This window comes from Barbus barbus (assembly GCF_936440315.1).
Source record: "Barbus barbus genome assembly, chromosome: 8".
NCBI lineage: Eukaryota > Metazoa > Chordata > Actinopteri > Cypriniformes > Cyprinidae > Barbus > Barbus barbus.
The window spans coordinates 800,740-825,000 of record NC_136736.1 but is presented as its reverse complement, the minus strand read 5'-3'; the positions used below and the strand labels follow the sequence as shown (position 1 = coordinate 825,000).

Sequence of the window (24,261 nt, the reverse complement as noted above, 5' to 3'; positions counted from 1 at the left end):
AGAAGCCAAAAGAGCCGAGTGTTGATAAGACAACAAAACCGAAAGAAAGTTCACAAGATCAGGCCAAAGTGACGCCTGCTGTCAGCAGCACCTTGAGCCAGAAGGTACCCGTGTGTTTGCTAAACATGATTCTTACATTTTAAATCTGATTTTGAAAGCTTGTGTAAAGGTGTTTCCGCTCTAGTTTGTTCTCACCACAGCTTCTGGTTCAGGCAGTTTCATTTCGTTCCCATCTAATTAAAATCACAAATAAATGCACAGCCATTCGCATTTGCACTCTGCATCGAAAATATATGTATGAATGCGCCGTTAATAACTTAAGGCTTATTTTGCAGTGTTTAACTGTGTTTGTGCCGAACTCTCATTACAAAGCATAAACTAATGCTCCCCTTGGATCATGAATGTTTCTCTCAGTTAATGTACGCAGTCTCACCGTCTGAAGCGTCTGTCATAGCAAATCAACACGTGCTGATGTGAATAATTAAGCAAAGTGTCTTTTTATTGGATTAGAACATTAGGGGTGTCGAAATTAATCGTTGCATCAATGCATCGCGATGCTGATGTGGACGATTCTGCATCGATGCAGTAATAGACTATAATCGATTATAGCCTATGACGTCATTCACATAAGCGCTATTTTAAAGGGAACCTATTATGCTTCTTTTTGCAAGATATAAAATCAGTCTCTGATGTCCCGAGTGCGTATCTGAAATTTTAGCTCCAAATACCCCACAGATAATTTTTTATAGCTTATCAAATTTGCCACTTTTAAGGTATGAGCCAAAACACTGTATTTTGAGTATGTTGCTTTAATGCAAATGAGCTGGAGCTCAAGCTCCATTAGCAGTGCTATATAATAATATAATAATACAATAGCCAACAATACACTGTATGGGTCAAAATAATTAATTTTTCTTTTATGCCGAAAATCATTAGGATATTAAGTAAAGATCATGTTTCATGAAGATATTTTGTAAATGTCCTACCGTAAATATATCAACTTAATTTCTGATTAGTAATATGCATTGCTAAGAACTTAATTTAAACAACTTTAAAGTTGATTTTCTCAATATTTAGATTTTTTTGCTCCCTCAGATTCCAGATTTTCAAATATTGTCCTATCATAACAAACCATACATCAATGGAAAGATTATTTATTCAGATTTCAGATGATGTACAAATCTCAATTAAAAAAAATGGACCCTTATGACTGGTTTGTGGTCTAGGGTCACAATTGTGACAACGCAGTGTAGATTTCAAATCTGAAAGATGAAAATAGCGCAAAAAAGCTCAAAATTAATCAGTTTTGTCCAGCAATTAACGTTATCGGATGCAAACATTTGTCTTCAGTGATGTGCTGCACAAACACCTCTGCTACTGTCTCAGAGAAGGTAGTCTGGTGATTCGTGACCCTTCATGAGCAGCTGTTTTTGGTTATTGAACCGTGTTCCCATCAGGTGGAGAGTTTGGACGGGAAGCGGCTGGAGCTGCAGCAACATGGAGATTCCTACAACTTCAGCGTGAGAGCCGTCTCACACACACACACACACACACACACAGGGTTTGACATACACAGACCAGTGAGGGATATCAAACCGCTCCCGTCTGCTTTCTCTCCCGCTCTCAGTTTCGTCTCATGATGAGCGCGAGCTCGCAGGGCCTCTACAACCTGGACTTCCACAACTGCCTCAACGCCAAGATGCCGAGTCCGTATTCTCTCCACGTAAGTGCTGCAGACCGCGTCTGACCATCTCACATGGCCAGCATCAAATTGAGTGTGTGTGTGTTAGGTGGAGATCACAGAGAAGAATCCCAATGGTTACCTGTCAGCGTCTGAGATTCCCCTGCCGCGCCTCTACATCTCGATGGCTGCCGTCTTCTTCACCGCCGCCGTGGTGTGGACATACACACTGCTCAAGTACAGGTACACACACACACACACACTCACGGGCCTGTCGCTGTGGGTGAAGCCGCTGGCGCTCATGGTGTGTGTGTGTGTGTTTGACAGGTACAGCGTGTTTAAGATCCACTGGCTGATGGCGGCGCTGGCGTACACTAAAGCCGTGTCTCTGCTGTTTCACAGCGTGAGTAAAACACTGATCACACTCACACTGCGCTTTTACCATCACTGACATACTTTCATAGTGTCTAATAATGTTAGATTAGAATTTTAGATTGTTTTCATTTTTATTTAGTTAATGTTTTAGTCATTTTGTTGTGTTTTGCTGTTGTTATTATTATTAAACTCTACAGTAAGGTCCCATTTGTTAATGTTAGTTTACTACAATTCGCTAACTTCATTAACATGAACTAACAATGACAAATATTTCAAAGGCATTTATTAATATTAATTTTAAAGTTGTTAATGTTAATTTCAGCTTTTACTAATACATTAAAGTCAGAAGTTAAAATAGTTAAACGAAAAGCTAAAATGCACATCTGTATTTAATTTATGAACATTAACAAAGAAATTGATAAATACTGCAACAATTGTATTGCTTGTTGTTTAATGTTAGATAATGCATTAACTAACATTACATAATAGGACCTTTTTTTTTTTAAAGTGTTACCATATTTGATATTCCCATTAACATTTCTCAAGAAAATAACTGAACCTTAATAAGAATGTTCTTAAAAAGCTTCATAACTTGAATTTTGACCGTGGTAACCTTGAACTTGTCTCTCAAGAAAATATTTGAGAACTTCTGAAGAATTTTTGAAGAATTGCAATAGGACGTGTTTATGTTTATATTTTGAACCAGTATGACAAAAATAGTAATAAACACCAATGTTAACTGCAATATATACATTTACTTAGATATGCATATATAAAAAAAACAAATAATTCGGTGTATATTTACATATAAACAGACAATATTTAATTATATTTGTACAGCGGTGACTTGAAACATGTTGCTGGTGTTATTGTGAAGGACTCACAAGTGTTTGCGTGTCTTGTGCTCAGATCAACTATCACTTCATCAACTCTGAAGGTCATCCTATTGAAGGCTGGGCCGTCATGTACTACATCACACACCTGTGCGTATCTCACCTTCACTTTCCCTCTGTTTCTGGTATTTTTAATGCGGATGGTCTCAGAGTCACAGTGTTTGTGTGTCAGGCTGAAGGGGGCTCTTCTGTTCATCACGCTGGCTCTCATCGGCACCGGCTTCGCCTTCGTTAAATACATCCTGTCGGACAAAGAGAAGAAGATCTTCATGATCGTCATTCCTCTGCAGGTGTGTGTGTGTGTGTTTGAACTCGTGTTTCTGATGAGATATTCTCTGCGACTGATGCCGGTGTGTTGCAGGTTCTGGCTAACGTGTCCTATATCATCATCGAGGAGACGGAGGAGGGCTCGAGTGAATACACTCTCTGGAGGGAGATCCTGTTCCTGGTGGACCTCATCTGCTGCGGAGCCGTGCTGTTCCCTGTCGTCTGGTGCGTATCGCTGCATCAGGCTCTGGATCTGCTGATAATTACTGTTATCTGATGTGTTTCTGATTCTGTGTCTAACAGGTCCATCCGACACCTGCAGGAGGCTTCCAACACGGACGGCAAAGGTGTGTTTGACAGGAACCGTGTGTGTCGTAAAGACCCATTCACCCCGAGGACGATAACTATAACATACAGTTTTAATAACTGATCTGTCTCTAATAGTAAACAATAACGACACAGGAACAATTCTATTGCTATGATTAGCGCTATATAGTTAGCGCTGTAGGTATTGTTAAAGCTATCTTTATATCACAGTTTATAGGTATAGTTATCATAGTTGTCAGTATAATTATCTTTTACAGTTATCAGTTATTGATATGGTTATCTTTATAGATGTTAGTAATCATTGTTTACAATTGTCACAGTTATCACTATAAATATCATTATAGTTATCAGTAAAATTGTCTTTAATAGTTATTAGTATAATTACTCGGTAACACTTTATTTTAAGGTGTCCTTGTTACACGCTACATGTACTCACTATTATAATAATTAATTATGCATAATTACATGCAAGTAACCCTAATGCTAACCATATAGTAAGTCCATGAAGTTAATTAATATTAATCAGTACTTAAATGTACAATTACACTGTAACAAGGACACCTTAAAATAAAGTAACCAATTACTCTTATAGTTATTGTTATTATACTTATTGATATAGTTCTATATAATTATCTTTAATAGTTATTGTTACTTTTATACTTGTCAGTTTAATTATCTTTCTAGTTATCGGTGTAATTGTTGTTGGTTATCGTTACAGTTATCTGTATAATTATCTCAATAATTATCTTTAGTTATCGGTATAGTTATTGTCAGTTATCGGTACAGTTATCAGTGTAATTATCTCAATTATCTTTAGTTATCGGTATAGTTATTGTCAGTTATCGGTACAGTTATCAGTGTAATTATTGTTATAGTTATATATATTAGTTGAATTATCTGTATAGTTATTGTTGATCATTGTTGTAGTTATCAGTGTAATTATCTTTATAGTTTTATAGTAATCGGTATAATTGTTTTTGTAGTTATCTTTAATTATCAGTGTAATTATATTTTATAGTTATCATTGTTATTGTTATAGTTGTTAGTGTAACTATCATTATAGTTATCTGTATAATTATTGTTATAGTTATCTTTATTTATCGGTATAGTTATTGATACAGATGTTGTTCTTGTTTTGTGTGTGTGTGTGTGTGTGTGTGTTTCTAAATACACAATGTTTGTGTGCGTTCTCGTGCAGCTGCCATGAACCTGGAGAAGTTAAAGCTCTTCAGACATTACTATGTGATGGTGAGACATTCGTCTTTATCTAGGATAAGATCATTTCTTGAAGGTGGACAACTGAAAGCTGCTTCTCTGTCCTCAGATCGTGTGTTATATCTACTTCACGCGGATCATCGCGATACTGCTGGAGCTCACGATGCCGTTCCAGTGGCAGTGGTGTCAGGAGGTAATCACACTAACCCTGCTTCAGCATAATAACATAAGATATGCAGATGGCGTTTGTAGCACAGAAAACCGTTCAGACTCAGCCCTAACCAGAAGTTTCGTTTTTTCTCTCTCCTTGTGTTTGCAGTTTTTAATAGAGGTTTCTACTCTGATCTTCTTCGTCTTGACTGGATTCAAGTTCCGACCGGCATCAAATAACCCGTATCTACAGCTGCCTCAGGACGAGGAGGATCTGGAGATGGATGAAGTGTAGGTCTCTCTCTCTCTCTCTCTCTCTCTCTCTCTCGCTCTCGCTGTGAGAGGCTCAGTGTGTGATATCGTTTTTCTCGCACACAGTATAACCGAATCGGGAGTGCTGGAGGGCATCCACAAGGTGAAGAAAACATCTAACGGCCGAGAGCGACAGAGAGAGGTTGCGTTGTGAGTGTCATATCAAAGAGGGGCGGAGCCTGGACTCTCAAACTCCTCCCCTTCCTGAGGTTGCTGTCACGGTACCACAGACTCACTATGCAAGTGAAGAAAACGCGAGAGAATAAAGCGCAGCAGACACTTTCCGTGAGAGAACGAGCTGACACGGACTGAATCCCTTGCTTTGGTTTACAGTAATGATGTGGTCGCTCTGCTCTATCCGTTAATTTGTTTGCTCATTTATTCCTTCATTCCAAAGATGTACAATCATAATACTGGATGTGAAACGATAATTTGATTTGTTTGATTTTAGCCTTCTTTTATTTCCTAATGTCTTTATTATTTAACCGAAGCAGTTTGATGCTGTTGTTTGTATATCATGGTTTTTTTCTGTTCATTTTCGATCCGACGGCTGGAAGCGATTCTTCTCTAACCTTGAAACTAGCGTAAATACGGCGCACTGTAACCGATAACACAGTGCTTCGTAAAACAGGTTATCGGGTCAGCAGGTAAGCTAAAGATTTAGGGACGTTCATCACCAAGTGCAACGTGTTTTCTTTTTCCTCAGATGGATATATTTAAGATTTTTCTGGTGTAGTAAATGTCTTTAAAGCGCACCGCCGCACTCGTGACTTCATGTTTATGTTCTGTCCTGAGGAAGCGGACTGTTCCTGAGAGCTTCCTAAAACAACGCTATCAGTCATGCCACACACAAATAACCATGTCTTTTGCTTGTTTGAAAAAGGTTGCGCTTTATTTTGTGATATTTTGCTCATGGCTCCATCTACTGTGTAATCGTTCCTCCTTTATTTAACACCTGTAAATATCAATATAGAGTTATAAATGAAGGACTAACCACTGCTACACCGCATCGCGACCGTTAAAAGTAACAGTTCCACTGAAAGCGCGGGAAGCTTTACAGCAGTTTAGATTTGAAAACCTCTCCAGAACCTCAGTGCTTTTAAACTGGCTAATATTTCCACAAACTGTCAGAGAAATCAACTTTTCCTGCTTGATTAATTGCTGGTTTATCACGCTAATTGTGTTCAAGTTTGAAATAAATCAAATGACTCCAATATCGACTGGTTTCTTCGGCTTGTTTTGTGAGGGAAGGTGATTTCACCAAGTACATGTTCCTGGAGCAACATTACAATCAACCAATCAGATATCTGTGCTAGGCTTCTTCTACACTCTTGTTAATCAGCTCTCATTTCCCACGGATTTTAGGAATCAATTATGGGTAGGGTTGGTTTAGGGCTAGGGATTGAGTTAAGTCTATATTTTTGGACAGTAATGTTGATCCAGAAACATGTCTTATTTGGCAAAATCACGGCCACCGAGGGAAGAGAGTTTGCAGCCCAATTCTATACTTCAGCGCGCGCCTCCGTCCTCCAGTGAACGCGCCCGCGCGCTGGCAGGCTCGTGAACGCGCTCCGGTGCTGATGGGATCCTCCTCGCTTCGCTTCATCTCCACCAGAGTCACATATAAACCACTATGTAAGTATATGAAGTATTCAGGACGGTTGCATTTGTGACATAAAGACGTGAACTCTTTTAACATTTAGAGGATTGTTTTAATTCTAGGAGCTCGAATGGTTAGTTTTGCCTTAGATATTAAAGTTTTTACTGCATCTGCAATAATTTATGATGCAGTTATCTGGTCAGGATGATGTTTGAGATGAATATTCATATTTTTAAGAGCTCGCGCACATCGCTGGGGCTGTTTCTGGTTTAAGTTCCTCCGCAGTGCGGCAGGGGGAAACTTTAAGGTGTGTGTGTGTGTGTGTGTGTGTGTGTACTTAACCATATTTTGGGAGACAAATGTATCCAGAATTGAGCTAAACCTGACAAATCTCCCAAAACCTATTTTTGGGGGCGTCCACGTTTGTAAAAAAAAAAAAATGTTATGTTTAGGATACAGTATTTTATTATTACCCATCATTAAAACAATATGCCCTGTCCCATTTAGATATCTGGGTAAGTGTGAGGCAGAGGACCAAGCTTTGCAGGGACACTGACAGCAGTTCCCTTTTGATTTGTATTTTGTTGCATTAGTTTAATAATGAATGCATTTGAGTTCCTCATGTCATTTAAACCTCGACGAGTTTCTTTCTTCAGTGAACCACACATTATATTTTTGGTGTTTTTTGTCCGTATAGTGGAAGTCAATGGGGTCCAGTGTTGTTCGGTTCCTCAGCGTTCTTCAAAATCCCTTTCGTGTTCCTCAGGAGAAAGTCATACAGGTTTTTACAGAAGCAGGTTAGCTTGCAGTGATATCAATATACAGAACTGGGTAGAAACCCATTATAATCTTGATTATGCAATCAGATTCCAAAGATTTAGCACTTGTAATTAGATTAAATTACATTTGAAACTACTTGTAATATGAAGAATTTTGGGTATGTCACAGTTTGCTTTATTTGTGACCTTGGACCTTGAATAAATAATCTTTCCATTGATGTATGGTTTGTTATGAGAGGACAATATTTGGCTGAGATACAACTATTTGAAAATCTGGAATCTGAGGGAGCAAAAAAATCTAAATATTGAGAAAATCTCCTTTAAAGTTGTTCAAATGAAGTTCTTAGCAATGCATATTACTAATCAAAAATTAAGTTTTGATATATTTACGGTAGGACATTTACAAAATATCTTCATGGAACATGATCTTAATATCCTAATGATTTTTGTCATAAAAGAAAAATGTATAATTTTGATCCATACAATGTATTGTTGTCTATTGCTACAAATATACCTGTGTTACTCATGACTGCTTCTGTGCTGCAGGGACACATATTGCTATCCTCACTCACATGAGCTGTAGTGTCCTACACCCGCCAGTAAAAGATATCAAACATTATATCTGGAGTCTGAGTCATTCCTGGTGTGTCTGTATGTAACAGAATCAGGTGTGTATGGTTTCTCTGTGTCTCCTCAGGCGTGTGCTCGGCGTGACGCTGCTGTCTCTGCTGTCTCTGGGGTCTCTGGCCGTCAGCAGTGTGAGGTCAGATATTACACCTCATTATTAACCCTCTGGAGACCACAGAGGGACAGTAACCTGTGTGTGTTTTGTGTGTGACGCAGCCCCAGTAACTCGTCCAGCAGCTTCTGCAGCGAATCTAGAGAATGTCTTCAGTTCGATCTGCTCTGCCGGACAGACGAGTACGAGGTCAGAGTGTGTGTGAGAGTGAGAGAGCGTGTGTGTGAGAGTGAGAGCGTGTGTGCGTGTGTGTGTGTGCGTGTGTGTGTGTGAGAGAGAGTGTGTGTGTGAGTGAGAGTGTGTGTGTGTGTGAGTGTGTGCGTGTGTGTTTGAGAGAGAGAGAAAGTGTGTGTGTGTGTGTGTGCATGTTTATGTGGTTTATGAGGACACAAATGTGTATAATGACATGGGTATGACAGAGGTATTACAATATGAAGGTGGTTTATGAGGACACTGCCTATGTCCCCGTAATTCAAAAGGCTTAAAAAACATACTAAATGGTGTTTTCTTGAAAATCTAAAAATGCACAAAGTCTCCTGTGAGGGCTAAGTTTAGGTGTAGGGTTGGTGTAGGGCAATAGCACACACAGTTTGTTCAGTATAAAAACCATTACGCCTATAGAGAGTCCCCATAAACCACAAAAACCAACATGTGTGTGTGTGTGTGTTTCTAGACTGCGCTGAGCTGAAGTGGTGGTTTGGTTTATAACGGGTGTGTGTTTGCAGGTTCGTCGTTACTCAGCCACTAAGTGGGTCTCTACAGACGCTGAGGCGTATTTCCTCGGGGTCGGAGCCGCCATGGCCTTCAGACGCCTCTATCATTATATCTCTGGAGACAATAAAGAGGGTTTGTGACGAAGTTCACATCATAAACACCACCAAGCTCTCTCTCTCTCTGTGTGTGTGTGTGTGTGTTTTTGTGAAATGAGGACACAAATTTGTATAATGACATGGGTATGACATGGAGAAGGTGATTTATGAGGACATTTTCATTGTCCCTGTGATTCAAAACGCTTATAAATCATACAGAGTGAGTTTTTTTGAGAGTAAAAGTGCAGAAAGTTTCCTGTAAGGGGTTTATGTGTAGGGTTGGTGTAGGGCAATAGAAAATACGGTTTGTACAGTATAAATCCATTATGCCTATGGAGAGTCCCCACAATTCAAAAACAAATGTGTGTGTGTGTGTGTGTGTGTGTGTGTGTGTGTGTGTAGGTGTGAGGTTTGAGATGACGGCTCCGGTGCTCGTTGAAGTCCCAGAGGAAGTGAAGATGTGGGAACCGGCGATCTACACACTCAGCTTCCTGCTGCCATCAGCCTATCAGGAGCATCCGCCCAAGCCCAACAACGACAAGGTCAGAGCCACCAAACCACTACAGATATAGAAAATAATAACGAAAATCACAGAAGCGCTACACAATGATACATTTAGTTTAATGCTGTCGTTTTATTGTTGTATTAGTTGTGTGTAGTTTTATCTTGGTTTGTTCACTTTTTTATTTTAATTTTAATTTTTTTAATAGTTTAATATTAAAAATAGTTTTTAAATATTTTATATTTGATATTAATTTATATTTTTATATTATAATTAATATTTGTTAATATTTTATTGTAGTATTTATATTCATATTTAATGATTATTTTAGTGTTCAATCAAAAATAATTATTATACTAAAAATATATTTTAAATACTAAAATAAAAAATATTTTATATTAAATATTTTATTGTGGTATTTATTATATAGTAATACTATTGTATTTATAATATTTATTTTTGTAGTATTTTCTTTTTTTTATTTTTGTTTTCTCATTTATATTTAATATTAATATAAAGATTGTAATATTTTGATAAATTTGCTATATTTTTACATAAATATTTTAATATGTAGTTTTTAGTATTTTAATATCTCAGCATAATTATTTTTATTTCAGCATTTCTACTATTTAATGTTTTTTGTTTTGTTTTGTTTTCAAATTTATATATAAAAACCCATAGCTGTATTTCTCTGACATGCCCGACATGGATGTGTATGTGAGGAGTTACGGCGGCTGGATGCTGTCAATCACCTCCCGACTCCACGCCCACCTGCTGAGCAGAGCCCTGCTGAGAGCCCACGCCCACTTTAACCACACCCACCACTACACAGTGGGCTACGACAGGTGAACACACACACACACACACACACCCACCACTACACTGTGGGCTACGACAGGTGAACACACACACACACACCCACCACTACACTGTGGGCTACGACAGGTGAACACACACACACAAACACGAACACACACACCACTACACAGTGGGCTACGACAGGTGAACACACACACACCACTACACTGTGGGCTACGACAGGTGAACACACACACACACACACACACACACACACACCCACCACTACACTGTGGGCTACGACAGGTGAACACACATACACACACACACACACACACACACACACCCACCACTACACTGTGGGCTACGACAGGTGAACACACAAACACAAACACACACACCACTACACTGTGGGCTACGACAGGTGAACACACACACACCACTACACTGTGGGCTATGACAGGTGAACACACACACACACACACACACACACACACACACACACCCACCACTACACTGTGGGCTACGACAGGTGAACACACACACACCACTACACTGTGGGCTACGACAGGTGAACACACACACACACACCACTACACTGTGGGCTACGACAGGTGAACACACACACACACACCACTACACTGTGGGCTACGACAGGTGAACACACACACACACACCACTACACTGTGGGCTACGACAGGTGAACACACACACACACACCACTACACTGTGGGCTACGACAGGTGAACACACACACACCACTACACTGTGGGCTACGACAGGTGAACACACACACACGAACACACACACCACTACACTGTGGGCTACGACAGGTGAACACACACACACACACACACACACACACCCACCACTACACTGTGGGCTACGACAGGTGAACACACACACACACACACACACACACACACCTACAGACTGTGAAAATGTTAGTTTCACAATTTTTATCACAATTTTTTCTAAATTAAAATCAAATGAAATCATAAAACTTAAATGTGAAATGTTGTGGTGTTCCTGGTCATTTTTGTATGGAGCCCCTAAAGGGACATGGTGGTGGAAAAAAATCAGGGTGGGAGGAGAAATGGTTTTCAAAACTTTGCATTGCAAAACCAGTTGAGTTCGGACGAACTCTTCCGGTAACACTTTATTTCGATAGCCCACTTCACACATTCTACTATCAGTAAGTATCTTTGCAGCTACATGTGAACTAGCAGTCATTAGAGTATTAGTAGACGGTCTGCTTCATATCTGCTAACACTTTATTATGATGAGTCCACAACATACAACATACTGACTATCAGAAACTTTGCAAATATATGTCAACATATTCTACTAACCCTAAACCTACCCTACTGAGAACTAGTAGACATGTAGCTGCAAATTAATGAGAATTTAATTTAATTGACATGTAGTTATAAAGTTACTTATAGTTAGTAGAATGTCTAAAGTGGACTATCAAAATAAAGTGTAGCCACACTTCCTGTTTATTATACAGCTTGTAGTGGTTCATAAAACGCCTAACAGAGGTTAATGAAGCTGATAAAAAAGACCAAATATACTATGTTTTAAACATATATACTGTGTACATGCAAGCAGATGAGCCCAAACTATGAGCTGATTGCACGATAGGCATTTTCTCCCTCAGAAATCACGATTAATGTGGCTTAATATAAAAAACAGCGATTAAAAAGCCCAAATTTGACATTTTATTGAAAAATATACACTATGTACAGAAAAGCAAAGTGCTAAGAGTTTTTTTTTTTAATAATGTTTTGTCTACGGGGGGAGAAAACACGGGAAACTGCACGTTCCGTTCTGATTTGGTATTTTTAAATCACCGTCTTCGTTCATTAGCCCCCTTTAAAAGGGCCATTGGATGCAAAATTCACTTTTCAAGTGTGTGTTGGAAGTGTGTACACATCCATCCTATAATGATGATCCACCCAGTTTGTTTTTCGAAATCCTCTCGAATCAGGCTGTTCTGAGGTTCCTGTCAGAATGACGTAGTTCTGCACAGGCCCCTCCTTAGCTTAGACCCGTCCTGAGTGAGCTGAGAGCCTGTGTTGACTCCGGTGCAGGGAAGACCAGATGTCACTGATTAGGTGATTGAAGTGTTTTGTTGTTGGATGATGTAATGAATATAGCAGTCGTCATTAACTCCTGACATCTGAGCCGCTGAAGACGCAGAGGATTAACGTTACTTTTGCTTTGAAGTGAATGCGCCGATCCTTGATCTACATAAATGCGTCTATGTTTGCGTGAATCATTCATGATCCAGCTTCATCTACAGAAGAACTGAGTATGAGGGTTGTTATGAATCTTTGCAAATCGCCTTTCATAGTAATGTGCTAGTTAGCCAGTTTCACAGCTGACGTAAACAGTACTGCTCGTCACCCCACGGAAGAGAGGGCCCTCCCATGAGCAGAGCTCATTAGCATTTAAAGCGACATGGACTAAAAAATGGCTTGATGAAAACAGAGCTGATTTTGACAAAGGAGGTGTTTTTTTTTACACTGCCATTGAGAAATTCTAACCAAAGTATGTTATAGACTTTTCATTAAGACCCTAAAGAATCATATCAACTTGTGGAAAATGGGCATCTGGTGACCTATGGGGGAGAAAAAGCTTAACATGCAGGGCGTTGCGTTCATATTCTGGGCTATACTGCTATATTAATAGTAATATCAGTAATAGGCAGGGTGTGATTTGTTAAAAAAAAAAAAAAAAAAAGAGGAGGGGGGGGGGGGGTGCTTTTGAAAATTTGTATTAAATGTTTTTAATATGACAAAAACTGTATTTAACGTGATCGCAGTTTAATAAAATCATTGCAGGCATAAGTTAGGCCTATTAATTGTAATGATTTCATTTCCACAGTTATTAAAACAATGAATAAATTATATAGAGAAAGTGAGCAAAGAACACAAACACAGCTTTTTGAAACACTGAATCATTTTGCGACGCAATGGTTTAACTGATTCACTGTTTGGAAGCGCTCCAATCGGATCGCGTATCATTTGATTCATATCGGGACGTCAGAGCGGCTTCGCAGGATGTTTTTATTCCCACCGGGGATCAAAGTAATTCAGCAGAGGCAGGAATGCACAAACCAGAGAGGGGTAATCCCCCCGATCCCCCCCTAAAAATAGCACTCTGGTAATAGGGTTGTTAATATTAGTCTAATAATGTTATCAGTATTTATTATTAGTGAATTTAGTCCTCCAATGTCACTGTTTTAAAACATTAAGCCACATTAAGTGTTTTAGAATGTCCCAAAACTGTGCCTTGAACTAAGCACTGACTGTATTTCTTTATACTTGAGTCCAAGTTCAAACTAAAACGCTATGAACTGCTCCATTGTGAACATACAGAGCTGTATGAACCACTGCAAGCTGTAAAGTAAACAGGAAGAGTTTGTCCGAACTCAACTGGTTTGTCAAGGGTACATGAACAATATTTTTCATCCCACCCCAAATTTTTTCCAGCACCATGTCGCATTAGGGGCTCCATATTTTTGACTGAAAAATTTTACTTTTATTTTTGCTTCACAGAACGGTACAATACTTAGGAAAGGTTTTGGCACTTTAAATGTGAATATGAAAAAAAACAATAATGGACACGACTTGAAAAGGTTAAATAGTCCTGAAAAGCAAATGGCCCATTGGAAATTAAGTAATTATTACTGAAAGCTCATTTTTAGTGATATCAACCTCACATTTGGAACACAACTTCAGATTTAGATTTATGGCTTGGATTTTCTTTGTTTTAGTTTAAAACAGGTTTTGAAAAATATATATATTTCATGTAAAATTTTAAAGTAGTAAAATAGTATGCCATGTTTCTTTTTTTCTATTAAAATACTTAAAATTGTATAACTTTATTTTACTTCGGCAATAAGTGTCTTAGGTTAACAGGTAATAAATGAATCATAACTATTTCAGGAATACAATTTAGTACCATATCCCTTAAAAATATCAAACTAAAATATATTAAATTTAAATATAGTTTTTTAAAAATAATAAAACGCGAACAAAACCAGAGGGTTAATAATATTCTGAAACAAGATTTCAGTTCACGTTACCAGTCCTTCTGCAATATTTTTTCCTTTTGAATCGCCTGTTTCTCATGGCAACTTTTTATTTCTACTACTTTATTTTTTAAGAGGTTGCATGATAATTAAAATGTCTATAAAATAAAAAAAAGAGCAAAACAGTTCTATCTTAATTCATGTTTGTTGTTGTCGTGTCTAAAAATGAGTTTCAACTTTATTTATATTTTTACGACTTTTTCTTCAAGGATAAATTAACTGCTAAGTTTATCAATTTTTGTATCAATGTCGTTGTAAATTTAACTGTGTGTTTTAGTCCTCTGAAGCTGCTGAACAGGCATAATGAGGTGTGGTACGTGGTGGAGGGAGATCCGGTCTGCGGAGAGGAACACACACCGGACACACACTGAATAGGTAACACACACACACACACACACACTCGACCCAGACGTGTGTCAGTGTTTGATCTGAATGTCTTGGTTTCCTTCTACACGTCTCACAGGACACCGATGATCTTTGTGTGTTTTGGTGACATCTTCATCCCACAACAGCAACCTGAATCTCGTGTTCATCAATAATCAAACACATCTACTAATCTCAGTGTATTTAGTCTCCTAGTGAATGTCATTAAACCTCCAGAACAACTGTACAATATCTCAGTGCAATAATTATCTTCATTCATCTCAGATCAGTAAATCAGATTCTTTGCTGTTGTTCAACAATGGCTAATAAACTGAGTGCAGACGTCTGTGTCTGTGGCTTGCTTTGCGAGATATTGACTTTATCAGAGCTTTTATTCACCAGTGTTTTGAAGGTTTGAGTTTATTGATGCTGGTCACAGTTATGCAGCATGACACACTGTAGAGTAACGTTTGATTGGTTGAGCTTTGGTGACCTCATCCCTCCATTGGACATTATATCTACAAAATTAAAAGAGGAAAGATCTCATCAGTAAAATCTCATGTTTCATCTCGTATGTCTTTCTAAACTGGCCTTAAATGTAGAACAATCAAGTGTCTCTATAAACCATGGATGTAACTCGATCAGTCTCCACAATTTTGACTGTAATGCCAAAATAAACTGAAATATTATATGAAAATGAGACCATGTGCATTACATCTATATTTACATACAATACAAACTAGCATAAAAAACACATTCAAGCGGCTTATATTCACTGGTTTTTAGCTTGTTTGTTTTTAGGTTTATTAACACAGAGTAAGAAATGAGACACGGAAGAATAACCACATTTTTAACCGATGTCTAAGTGTTAGCCAACAGCCGACACCGCAGCAGGGTTATCATCATTAACTAAAACCATAGAAACACATTTTTGTTACTTGAAATAATCCAACTGACATAAAAGAAAATATTAAAAAGCATAACCCTCACAGTGCATTATGGGTATCCGCTAGCTGTTGAATGTACTACGGTTGAAGACTCGTTATTGCGGTGCATTGTGGGATTGAATGAGTGCACTCTATAAAGTCCAGTATGTTTTAGACGCCACTACAAATGGCTGTCCCCGGGTGTAGGGGGGATTTTGGACACGTTTAGATCAGATAAACACAATCAGATCGTACCTCAGCGGCTGGACTGCCTGATGCATCCGCTGCTACCCCCTCCAATGACACTAGAGCATATGCTGTTGCTCCGCCCACTGCTGTCTCGCTGGACTGCGCTTCAGAGGTGCCTTCGACTCCGCCTCCTGCACCTGCGACCAATCACAATCATGATTACAGACACTCTAGTGTTGTGTTGATTTAAAAAAAGAACATTTAAAATGTAACAAATTTTTAAATGTTACAGTAAACAATATACACTAAATGTAACAATGTTTTACACAGATTAAAGTCTAAAAGAACAGTAATTAAGAAATTAAGAATCAGAACATTTTACAATATGCCATGTTTTAGTCCAAATCAAAACATTTTAGTATGAACAAAATTGGAAATAAATATGAAGTCTGTAAGTAATTGGTGTTGTCTGATAAACAAAGCAAATACAAAAATCTGAACAGCTGAAAAAGCATGCTTGGGAACAGAGGCGTTATGTATTCAAACTGAGGGATTGAGCTGATGAAGGCAATGACCAATCAGAGGCGTTCAGATGAGTCATCGCTAAAATGCCACCGCTTTCTGGCAAATTCTCTCATAGAAACAATAAAGTGCAGATGCGTGTATGAATCTGTAAGATATTCATTTCAGTGTAAACCGCTTCAGTGATTTTAATGGGAGTTTTTGAGACTGCTTCAACTCTAGACTGTCACTGAAAATGTTCTTTGATAATATAATGTTCTTTGCTGAAAGTGTTATGATAAGTAGCCAAACTTACTATGTTTTGTTACTAAGTCAGTCATATTAAATATGTTATGGTATGACACCCATATCTGTCACTTAAGCAAACAGACAAGTTTTATGCATAGTTCATAGACTACATTAGGCTACTTTGACCATCAAAATCTAGGTGACAATCAAGATACTTCATGAAATAGTTCATGCTTTTGGCAATGTTTTGAATAAAAAGGAAAAAAATAAATTTGTGCCCCCTAAAAAATAATGAGTGCATGCTTGGGAATCAGGATCACATTGAGTCCCAATTTTTTTTCCATGTAAAAAATAAATTTTCTGCATTTTTGCATCTGTAGCAAGCATTTCTTAATAGGAAAGGATGACAAACAAGAAGAAGAAAAAAGCGAAAAAAAAACGCACATGAAAATTCTGGACTCAGTGAGCAAGGACCTCAAGTCTGAAATTCTCAGTTAAGATTTTCGCAAGTTAAAAAATAAATACGATGTTACGTTATGTCAATCATGTTTACACACTGCCAACGAAATTGTGTTATTAAAAAAAAAAATCGTATCAGCATTGATTTTCTGTGTTTTCGCAACCGTACCAAGCATTTTGTTAGAAAAGGATGACTAATATGAAAATGTCAGACTCTGTGTGCAAGGCCCTTAATGCATAACTCACCGGCAGCGGCTGATGAAAGCTCAGTGCTCTTCACGACCTCCACCTTCACCGCCGGCGTCTTGAGCTCGCCGGCGCCCTCCAGCAGAGCTTTATACGTGCTGATCTCGCGCTCCAGCTGGACCTTGGTGCTAAGCAGCAGCTGATAGTCACGGCTCTGCTGCAGAGTGTTCTCCCGCACCGAGGTGAGCTCTCCCTCCAGACCGCCGGCCAGCTGAGCCAGAGAGAAGATCTGCGCCTGATACCGAGCCTGCGCCTCCACCAGACGCTGCTCCAGATTCCCCTTCTGCAGCACAACACAGACCTCCAGCCATTAGCATATCATACTGGTTACACTCTCAAAATCATTACTAAACTACACTAAAGAGTTGGTTTAGATTACACTACTGTTTTACATTTTAAATCTCTTCTGCTCACCAAGGCTGCATTTATTTGATCAAAATACTGTAAAAAATTTGAACTTTTATTACAATTTAAAATTGATGTTTCTATGTGAAACTGTCTGTAATGTATTTCTGTGATCTGCCGCTGTATTTTCAGCATCATTACTGCAGTCTTCAGTGTCACATGATCTTCAGAAATCATAATAATATACTGATTTACTGATCAACAAACATTTCTGATTATTATCAATGTTGAACACAGTTGTGCTGCACAATATTTTTGTGAAAACCATGATACATTATATTTTTCAGGGTTCAAAAATAAATAGAAAATTAAAAAAGAACAGCATTTATTTGAAATAGAAATCTTTTTATAGCCTTTACTGTCACTTTTAATCAATTTAATGCATCCTTGATGAATAGAAGTATTAATTTCTTTAAAATTGTACTGACCCCAGACATTTGAATGTGAGTGCATATAAAACTATTTTATGTATATTATATTTTATTATGAAATAAAATGGACATTTTAATTAATTTTAGATAAAAAAATTTCTTTGAACTTTTTGCAGTGCATTCTGGGATTTATTTATTTTTTCTGTAAGGATGCATGCTATGCTGGCCAAAATGAGGAAGCATAATTTTGATGAATTTTTGCATATCTTCATGTCAGGAGTGAATGAAGCATTTAAAATGACAGACTTGGTGAAAAGTATACGTTCAAAAGCAACATTCTCATAATGTTTGCAAAGCAATGTTCCCTTAGCGTTTTCTGCAAGGAAAAAGTTAAAACATTTAAAAACTGGACTTTTTTTTTAACATTCAAAAGTGACGTTCTCATAACATTTATAAAATAATAAACAATCTAACATTCACAGAACCAAGAAAAAGTGTTTTTAAAACTTAATGGGAACATATTTCCGTTAGTGTCGTGTCAGTGTCGTGTTAAGCTGATGTTGGTCAGGCTGAGCGTGTGAACACAGATGGACAGCAGAAGGCAGAGCTCCTGTACCTCCATCAGTGTGGCGTCCAGCTGCGTCTGCAGACTCAGGCTCTGTTTGCGGTTGTTGGTGATCTCGGAGCTGCCGCTGACAGTGGTCTCTGTGATCAGCTCCACCTCCGCCTGCTCCTTCTCCACCTGAACCACAGCAGCAGCCTCAGTGTTGCCAACTCATTTTCAGGGAAATCTGTTTTGCTAAAAGCAGGTTGATTTGTTGCTAAAAGTTGCTAAAGGTTTTTGTCATTGGGTGATGACGTCAAGAGGTAACAATGACGCAAAACCAAATCGAATATCCCAAAAATTGTTTTTTTTTTGTTACTGTTCTCACTGTAAATTTATTATTAACATTTCCAAAGAAAACTCCTTTTTTATTTTCAGGAAAGATTGAGATTTTCTTGAAGATGAAACTCTAATAATTCTATTGCATGTAAGACTCTTTCATGGTGTAAGTCTTATAAGCTAACAGTATGCTTTAGAGTATTGTATGTAACCCTCATTGTCTTTTGTTCTTATTTTGTTTGTGAAAATTTTATTTGTTGTACTTTTACGGCATAATAAAAAAAAAAAACAATACAAAAAAATCATTGCATAGAATACACAATATATAATTTTGATTTGTTCATGAAAATAATAGAAATGTAGGTAACACTTTAAGGTGTCCTTAAAACGTACAACAACATTTAATTATGCATAAATACATGCAAGTAACCCTAAACCGAACTCTGATCCTAATCATAACCATATAGTAAGTACATGAAGTTAATTAATATTACTCCATGCTTAATTACACTGTAACAAGGACACCTTAAAATAAAGTGTAACCCAAATTTAATACAGGTTATTTGTAAAAGTAACCTTTTAATTTATTTGATTGATTATATTGATTATTGATTGGGTATTTTCATATTTAAACATTGCACTTTGTTATTGAACAGTTGCACATTTTTGAATTCTGCATAATATTTTGTGTTAGGTTTACAGGAAATATCTGTAAACTTAACATAATATCCTGTCAGAAAATTACCAGTGCCTTTTCTGTTTTTCTTACAGTGTGCCTAACTGATCAACAATAATGTGTATCAGAAATAATATTGAACTATAGCAGCTAGCAACTTGATGCATATAGCGGCAGAGCCTGTGTGGTTTGTACCTGTTTGGTGTACCAGGTCTCGGCCTCCCGGCGGTTCTTCTCGATGACCATCTCGTACTCAGAGCGGATCTCAGCCAGCACTCGAGACAGATCCGTGCTCTCGATCTCCTTCACGTCCACCGTCACGGTGCCCATCATCTGCCCGCGCAGGGCTATCATGTCCTGAGCACAAGAGCAGAGGTCATCCGGTTTAAAGATGCCTGGAACGGACATGTTAGCTTGTGCTGTTTAGTTCATGTTTAGCAAGACAAACATAAAAATATATTATTTTCTCCCTCTCTCTTTCACTCTAGATATTAGGTCTCGCAATATTATCAAAAATACATTAATCAATTATATGTTTTATATATAAAATATATCAATAATTATATAACAATATGTAAATTTATATAAAGTGGCTATTTACACTGCATAAAAACAGCATATTTTCTTAGATGCTATTTACAGTAAGTGCAGGATTCTATTTACACAGTGAAAATAGTATAAATAGCATACTGCTGAGTGCAAATAGTGATAGATTCTATTTAGGCAAGTATTTCCTGCTATTTATACTGTTATTGCAAATACCGCAGTATTGTAGTACATTATAAAACTATGCAATAAAACATATTGAGTGTAAATTATCATTTTAATTTAAATTATTAAATGGATGCTATTTTATCAGGACAATAAATCCCTCCGTACACCTACCCTAACCCTACCCGATACTTAATATTTTCAACTTTTCAATAAAAATAAATGCCTTTCCGATGTGATATGAGATTTGAGGCAGATCCGTGTCAAAAAGGATATTGAGGTCTCTGCAGAGCAAAAGTGGGCGTTTCTTTCGTGTTTTTAAACTGCTGGGTGTTTAAATGACCCCCCTGAGCTGACCCCACCCCTAAACCTATCCGTCACTATGACATCAGCCAATCAGGTAGCATGGTCGAATACGCCCCTCTGGTTTGGCCTGGATGCGTGGAGTTAGTGTAAATAGCTTCTGCCAACAAGGCGGGCTATTTGCACGTATCTATTTAAGTGTAAAATAAATGTATTATAATACATAACAAATATAAAATAAATAAATGTATATACAGTATGTGTATTTAAATAGAATGTAATTAGATTAATTTTTATTATAAATATTAAAATTATATAATTATATATAAAATTATATAATATTAACTAACCTATATTACACATACACTCACCGGCCACTTTATTAGGTACACCTGTTCAATTGCTTGGTAACTCAAAGTGCTAATCAGCCAATCACATGGCAGCGACTCAATGCATTTAGGCATCTAGATGTGGTGAAGACGACTTGCTGAAGTTCAAACCGAGCATCAGAATTGGGAAGAAAGGGGATTTAAGTGACTTTGAACATGGAATGGTTGTTGGTGCCAGACGGGCTGGTCTGAGTATTTCAGAAACTGCTGATCTACTGGGATTTTCACACACAACCATCTCTAGGGTTTACAGAGAATGGTCCGAAAAAGAGAAAATATCCAGTGAGCGGCAGTTGTGTGATGAAAATGCCTTGTTGATGTCAGAGGTCAGAGGAGAATGGGCAGACTGGTTAGAGATGATAGAAAGGCAACAGTAACTCAACTAACCACTCGTTACAACCAAGGTATGCAGAATACCATCTCTGAACGCACAACACGTCGAACCCTGAAGCAGATGGGCTACAGCAGCAGAAGACCACACCGGGTACTGCTCCTGTCAGCTAAGAACAGGAAACGGAGGCTACTATTCACACAGGCTCGCCAAAATTGGACAATAGAAGATTAGAAAAACGTTGCCTCTGATGAGTCTCGATTTCTGCTGCGACATTCAGATGGTAGGGTCAGAATTTGGCATAAAGAACATGAAAGCATGGATCCATCCTGTCTTGTCTCAATGGTTCAGGCTGGTGGTGGTGGTGTAATGGTGTGGGGGATATTTTCTTGGCACACTTTGGGCCCCTTAGTACCAATTGAGCATTGTTTAAACGCCACAGCCTACCTGAGTATTGATGCTGACCATGTCCATCCCTTTATGACTTCCGGCTTCCAGCAGGATAATGTACCATGTCACAAAGCTCAAATCACCTCAGATTGGTTTCTTGAACATGACAATGAGTTCACTTTACTCAAATGGCCTCCACAGTCACCAGATCTCAACCCAATAGAGCAGCTTTGGGATGTGGTGGAACGGGAGATTCTCATCATGGATGTGCAGCCGACAAATCTGCAGCAACTGCGTGATGCTATCATGTCAATATGGACCAAAATCTCTGAGGAATGTTTCCAACACCTTGTTGAATCTATGCCACGAAGAATTAAGGCAGTTCTGAAGGCAAAAGGGGGTCCAACCCGGTACTAGCAAGGTGTACCTAATAAAGTGGCCAGCAGTGTATAATAATTTATCATATAAATTAATATTTTTAAATCAGTTAAAATATAATCTTGTGCTCTTCTTCTAATGAAAAGCAGCGTTCATGGCTGTGAGAATGGAAAGTGGCGTCACCTCCTGGTGTACGTCTCTGAGGGCGGCACACTCCTTCTCCAGGCCCGTGACCTCCTGCAGTAAGATGGTGTTGGTGGAGTCGTACTCCTTCTTCAGCGTCCTCAGACCAGCGATATCACCCTCCACAGACTGACGCATGGCCAGCTCCGTCTTGAACCTGCGCGGCATGGCTAAAATGCTCAGACACTTTCACTGTTCACACCGTAACTACAGCTACAACGAATTTAGTAATCACTCTGCTATGAGAAAAGGAAACCTGCACCACAACTATAATGATAATGACACAGACGAACAATATCGCTGGAATCACCTACAGAGCGATTTTCTTTTCAGCTGGTGAACGATAAAAACATTGACAGCCAATCAGAATCCATTCTGCTTTAAAGAGCTCAAGTATTTAAAGTGGCAGATGACGAAAGTATAGTTAAAGTTATTGTTCTGTGGATGCTAGCATAGTTAGCACTATAGTTATAGTTATCGTTCATTATTGTCCACTGGTGTCGATGCTAATAGAGTTATCATTCGCTGGTATCGACGCGTATATAGTTATCGTTACAATTATCGTCATAGGTAATGTCCACTGCTGTGAATATAATTATCGTTATAGTTATTGTTCATGTTGTGGATGCTAATATAGTTATCGTTATAGTCATCGCTCATAATTTGGATGGTAATATATTTATAGTTATCACACATGGTGTGGACGCCAATATAGTTATCCTTATAGTTACAGCTCTCAGTGAGGATGGGCCTTTAACCAGTGATTAATGAAAGTTTGAATGTGGCTCATCCAGTCAGAAACTGATGTGAATCAAACTTACTTCATTCTGAAATCACCAGCGGCCAGTTTGGCGTTATCTACGGCTAAACCGATGCGTGTGTGGTCCTGCATGAGAAGCAGAAGCTAGAGAAAGAGAAGACCGATCATGTCAGATGCGTAGCACATTACTTTAATACTGTTTTATTGTTATTTGCTATTGATTTACTGTATATTTCCTTTTTCTTGTCATTGTTTTATGTAGCTGTAATACTATATGTATATGACAATATCATATGTAAAAACAATCATGTCAATGAAGTATTTGTAAAATTAAACACTGAAATGCATGCAGAGAATTCGGGCACCTTCTCGCGCAGCGGCTTTATCTGGATCTCATAGGGCTCCAGGTTGAAGCTGCTCTGGACTCTGTTGATGGTGAACGCGCGGAGCTTCTCGTTGAGCTCGTGGTTCGTGGTCTCCAGGCGCTTCACCTTCTCCAGGTATGTCGCAAGACGGTCGTTCAGAACCTGCATCTGCTGTTTCTCATTGATGACGTTAGACATGGCTTCTGCGAGAGAACCTCCGCCCGCCCTGAAACTCGCCCCGACGGAGCCTCCACCTCCTGTGCTCGAGAGTGAGCCTCCAACCATCCTCAAACCAGCAGAGAGAGAGCCTCCACCCATGCCATAACCAGACCCCAAACATGATCCGAAGCCCAATCCAGCACTGGACCCAAAGCCCAAGCCGGCGCCGCTCTGCAAACCTCCAGCCATCACCGACTGAGTTCTGTAGCTGGAGAAGCTGCCGGGAGCCAGCGAACGACTGCTGGCCGCGGAGAGAGACCTGCCAGAGAAACGCTGAGATCTGACTGCCATGTTAAGAGTGGAGAGATGTGAGACAGTGAGTGGAGACGATATCAGCGGAGGCGCTGGTGTAGAGTAGTGCAAGACGCTGGAGACGGCATGCTTTATAGCTGGCCTTCATGTGCGTCAGTCACTCAGT

At 38.6% G+C, this 24,261-nt stretch overlaps 3 protein-coding genes across 4 annotated transcripts in view; 2 read left to right on the top strand and 1 right to left on the bottom strand.

The window, feature by feature from the left end:
- The window catches only part of LOC306874127 (protein GPR108-like), a gene marked incomplete at its 3' end in the record, with an annotated part of 13,113 nt that extends 4,896 nt beyond the window's left edge, over positions 1 to 8,217 (top strand). The window contains exons 6-18 of one of the 2 annotated variants that reach the window (XM_079423911.1): positions 1 to 104; positions 1,458 to 1,520; positions 1,628 to 1,723; positions 1,791 to 1,924; positions 2,009 to 2,084; positions 2,966 to 3,039; positions 3,122 to 3,239; positions 3,311 to 3,441; positions 3,520 to 3,563; positions 4,742 to 4,791; positions 4,868 to 4,951; positions 5,078 to 5,199; positions 5,287 to 8,217. The exon at positions 1 to 104 is cut by the window's left edge and continues 24 nt beyond it. In XM_079423911.1, coding sequence (XP_079280037.1) covers positions 1 to 104; positions 1,458 to 1,520; positions 1,628 to 1,723; positions 1,791 to 1,924; positions 2,009 to 2,084; positions 2,966 to 3,039; positions 3,122 to 3,239; positions 3,311 to 3,441; positions 3,520 to 3,563; positions 4,742 to 4,791; positions 4,868 to 4,951; positions 5,078 to 5,199; positions 5,287 to 5,374 — 1,184 coding nt within the window. Of the gene's footprint in view, positions 105 to 1,457; positions 1,521 to 1,627; positions 1,724 to 1,790; positions 1,925 to 2,008; positions 2,085 to 2,965; positions 3,040 to 3,121; positions 3,240 to 3,310; positions 3,442 to 3,519; positions 3,564 to 4,741; positions 4,792 to 4,867; positions 4,952 to 5,077; positions 5,204 to 5,286 lie in introns of those variants that run through there. The other variant, XM_079423912.1, reaches the window with a different exon arrangement.
- Positions 6,767 to 15,279, top strand: LOC306874129 (heme-binding protein 2-like). Its single transcript, XM_079423914.1, has 8 exons — positions 6,767 to 6,855; positions 8,297 to 8,362; positions 8,443 to 8,527; positions 9,064 to 9,184; positions 9,550 to 9,689; positions 10,331 to 10,494; positions 14,824 to 14,921; positions 15,010 to 15,279. Coding segments are annotated over exons 1-7 (672 nt in total). The 5' UTR covers positions 6,767 to 6,853; the 3' UTR covers positions 14,918 to 14,921; positions 15,010 to 15,279.
- Positions 15,098 to 24,261, bottom strand: LOC306874128 (keratin, type I cytoskeletal 19-like). The gene is made up of 8 exons (XM_079423913.1): positions 23,625 to 24,261; positions 23,321 to 23,403; positions 22,500 to 22,656; positions 20,010 to 20,171; positions 18,872 to 18,997; positions 17,480 to 17,762; positions 16,091 to 16,221; positions 15,098 to 15,427 (listed from the first exon to the last, which is right to left on the bottom strand). Exons 1-8 carry the CDS (start codon positions 24,132 to 24,134, stop codon positions 15,422 to 15,424), a joined length of 1,458 nt encoding a protein of 485 aa, XP_079280039.1. The 5' UTR covers positions 24,135 to 24,261; the 3' UTR covers positions 15,098 to 15,421.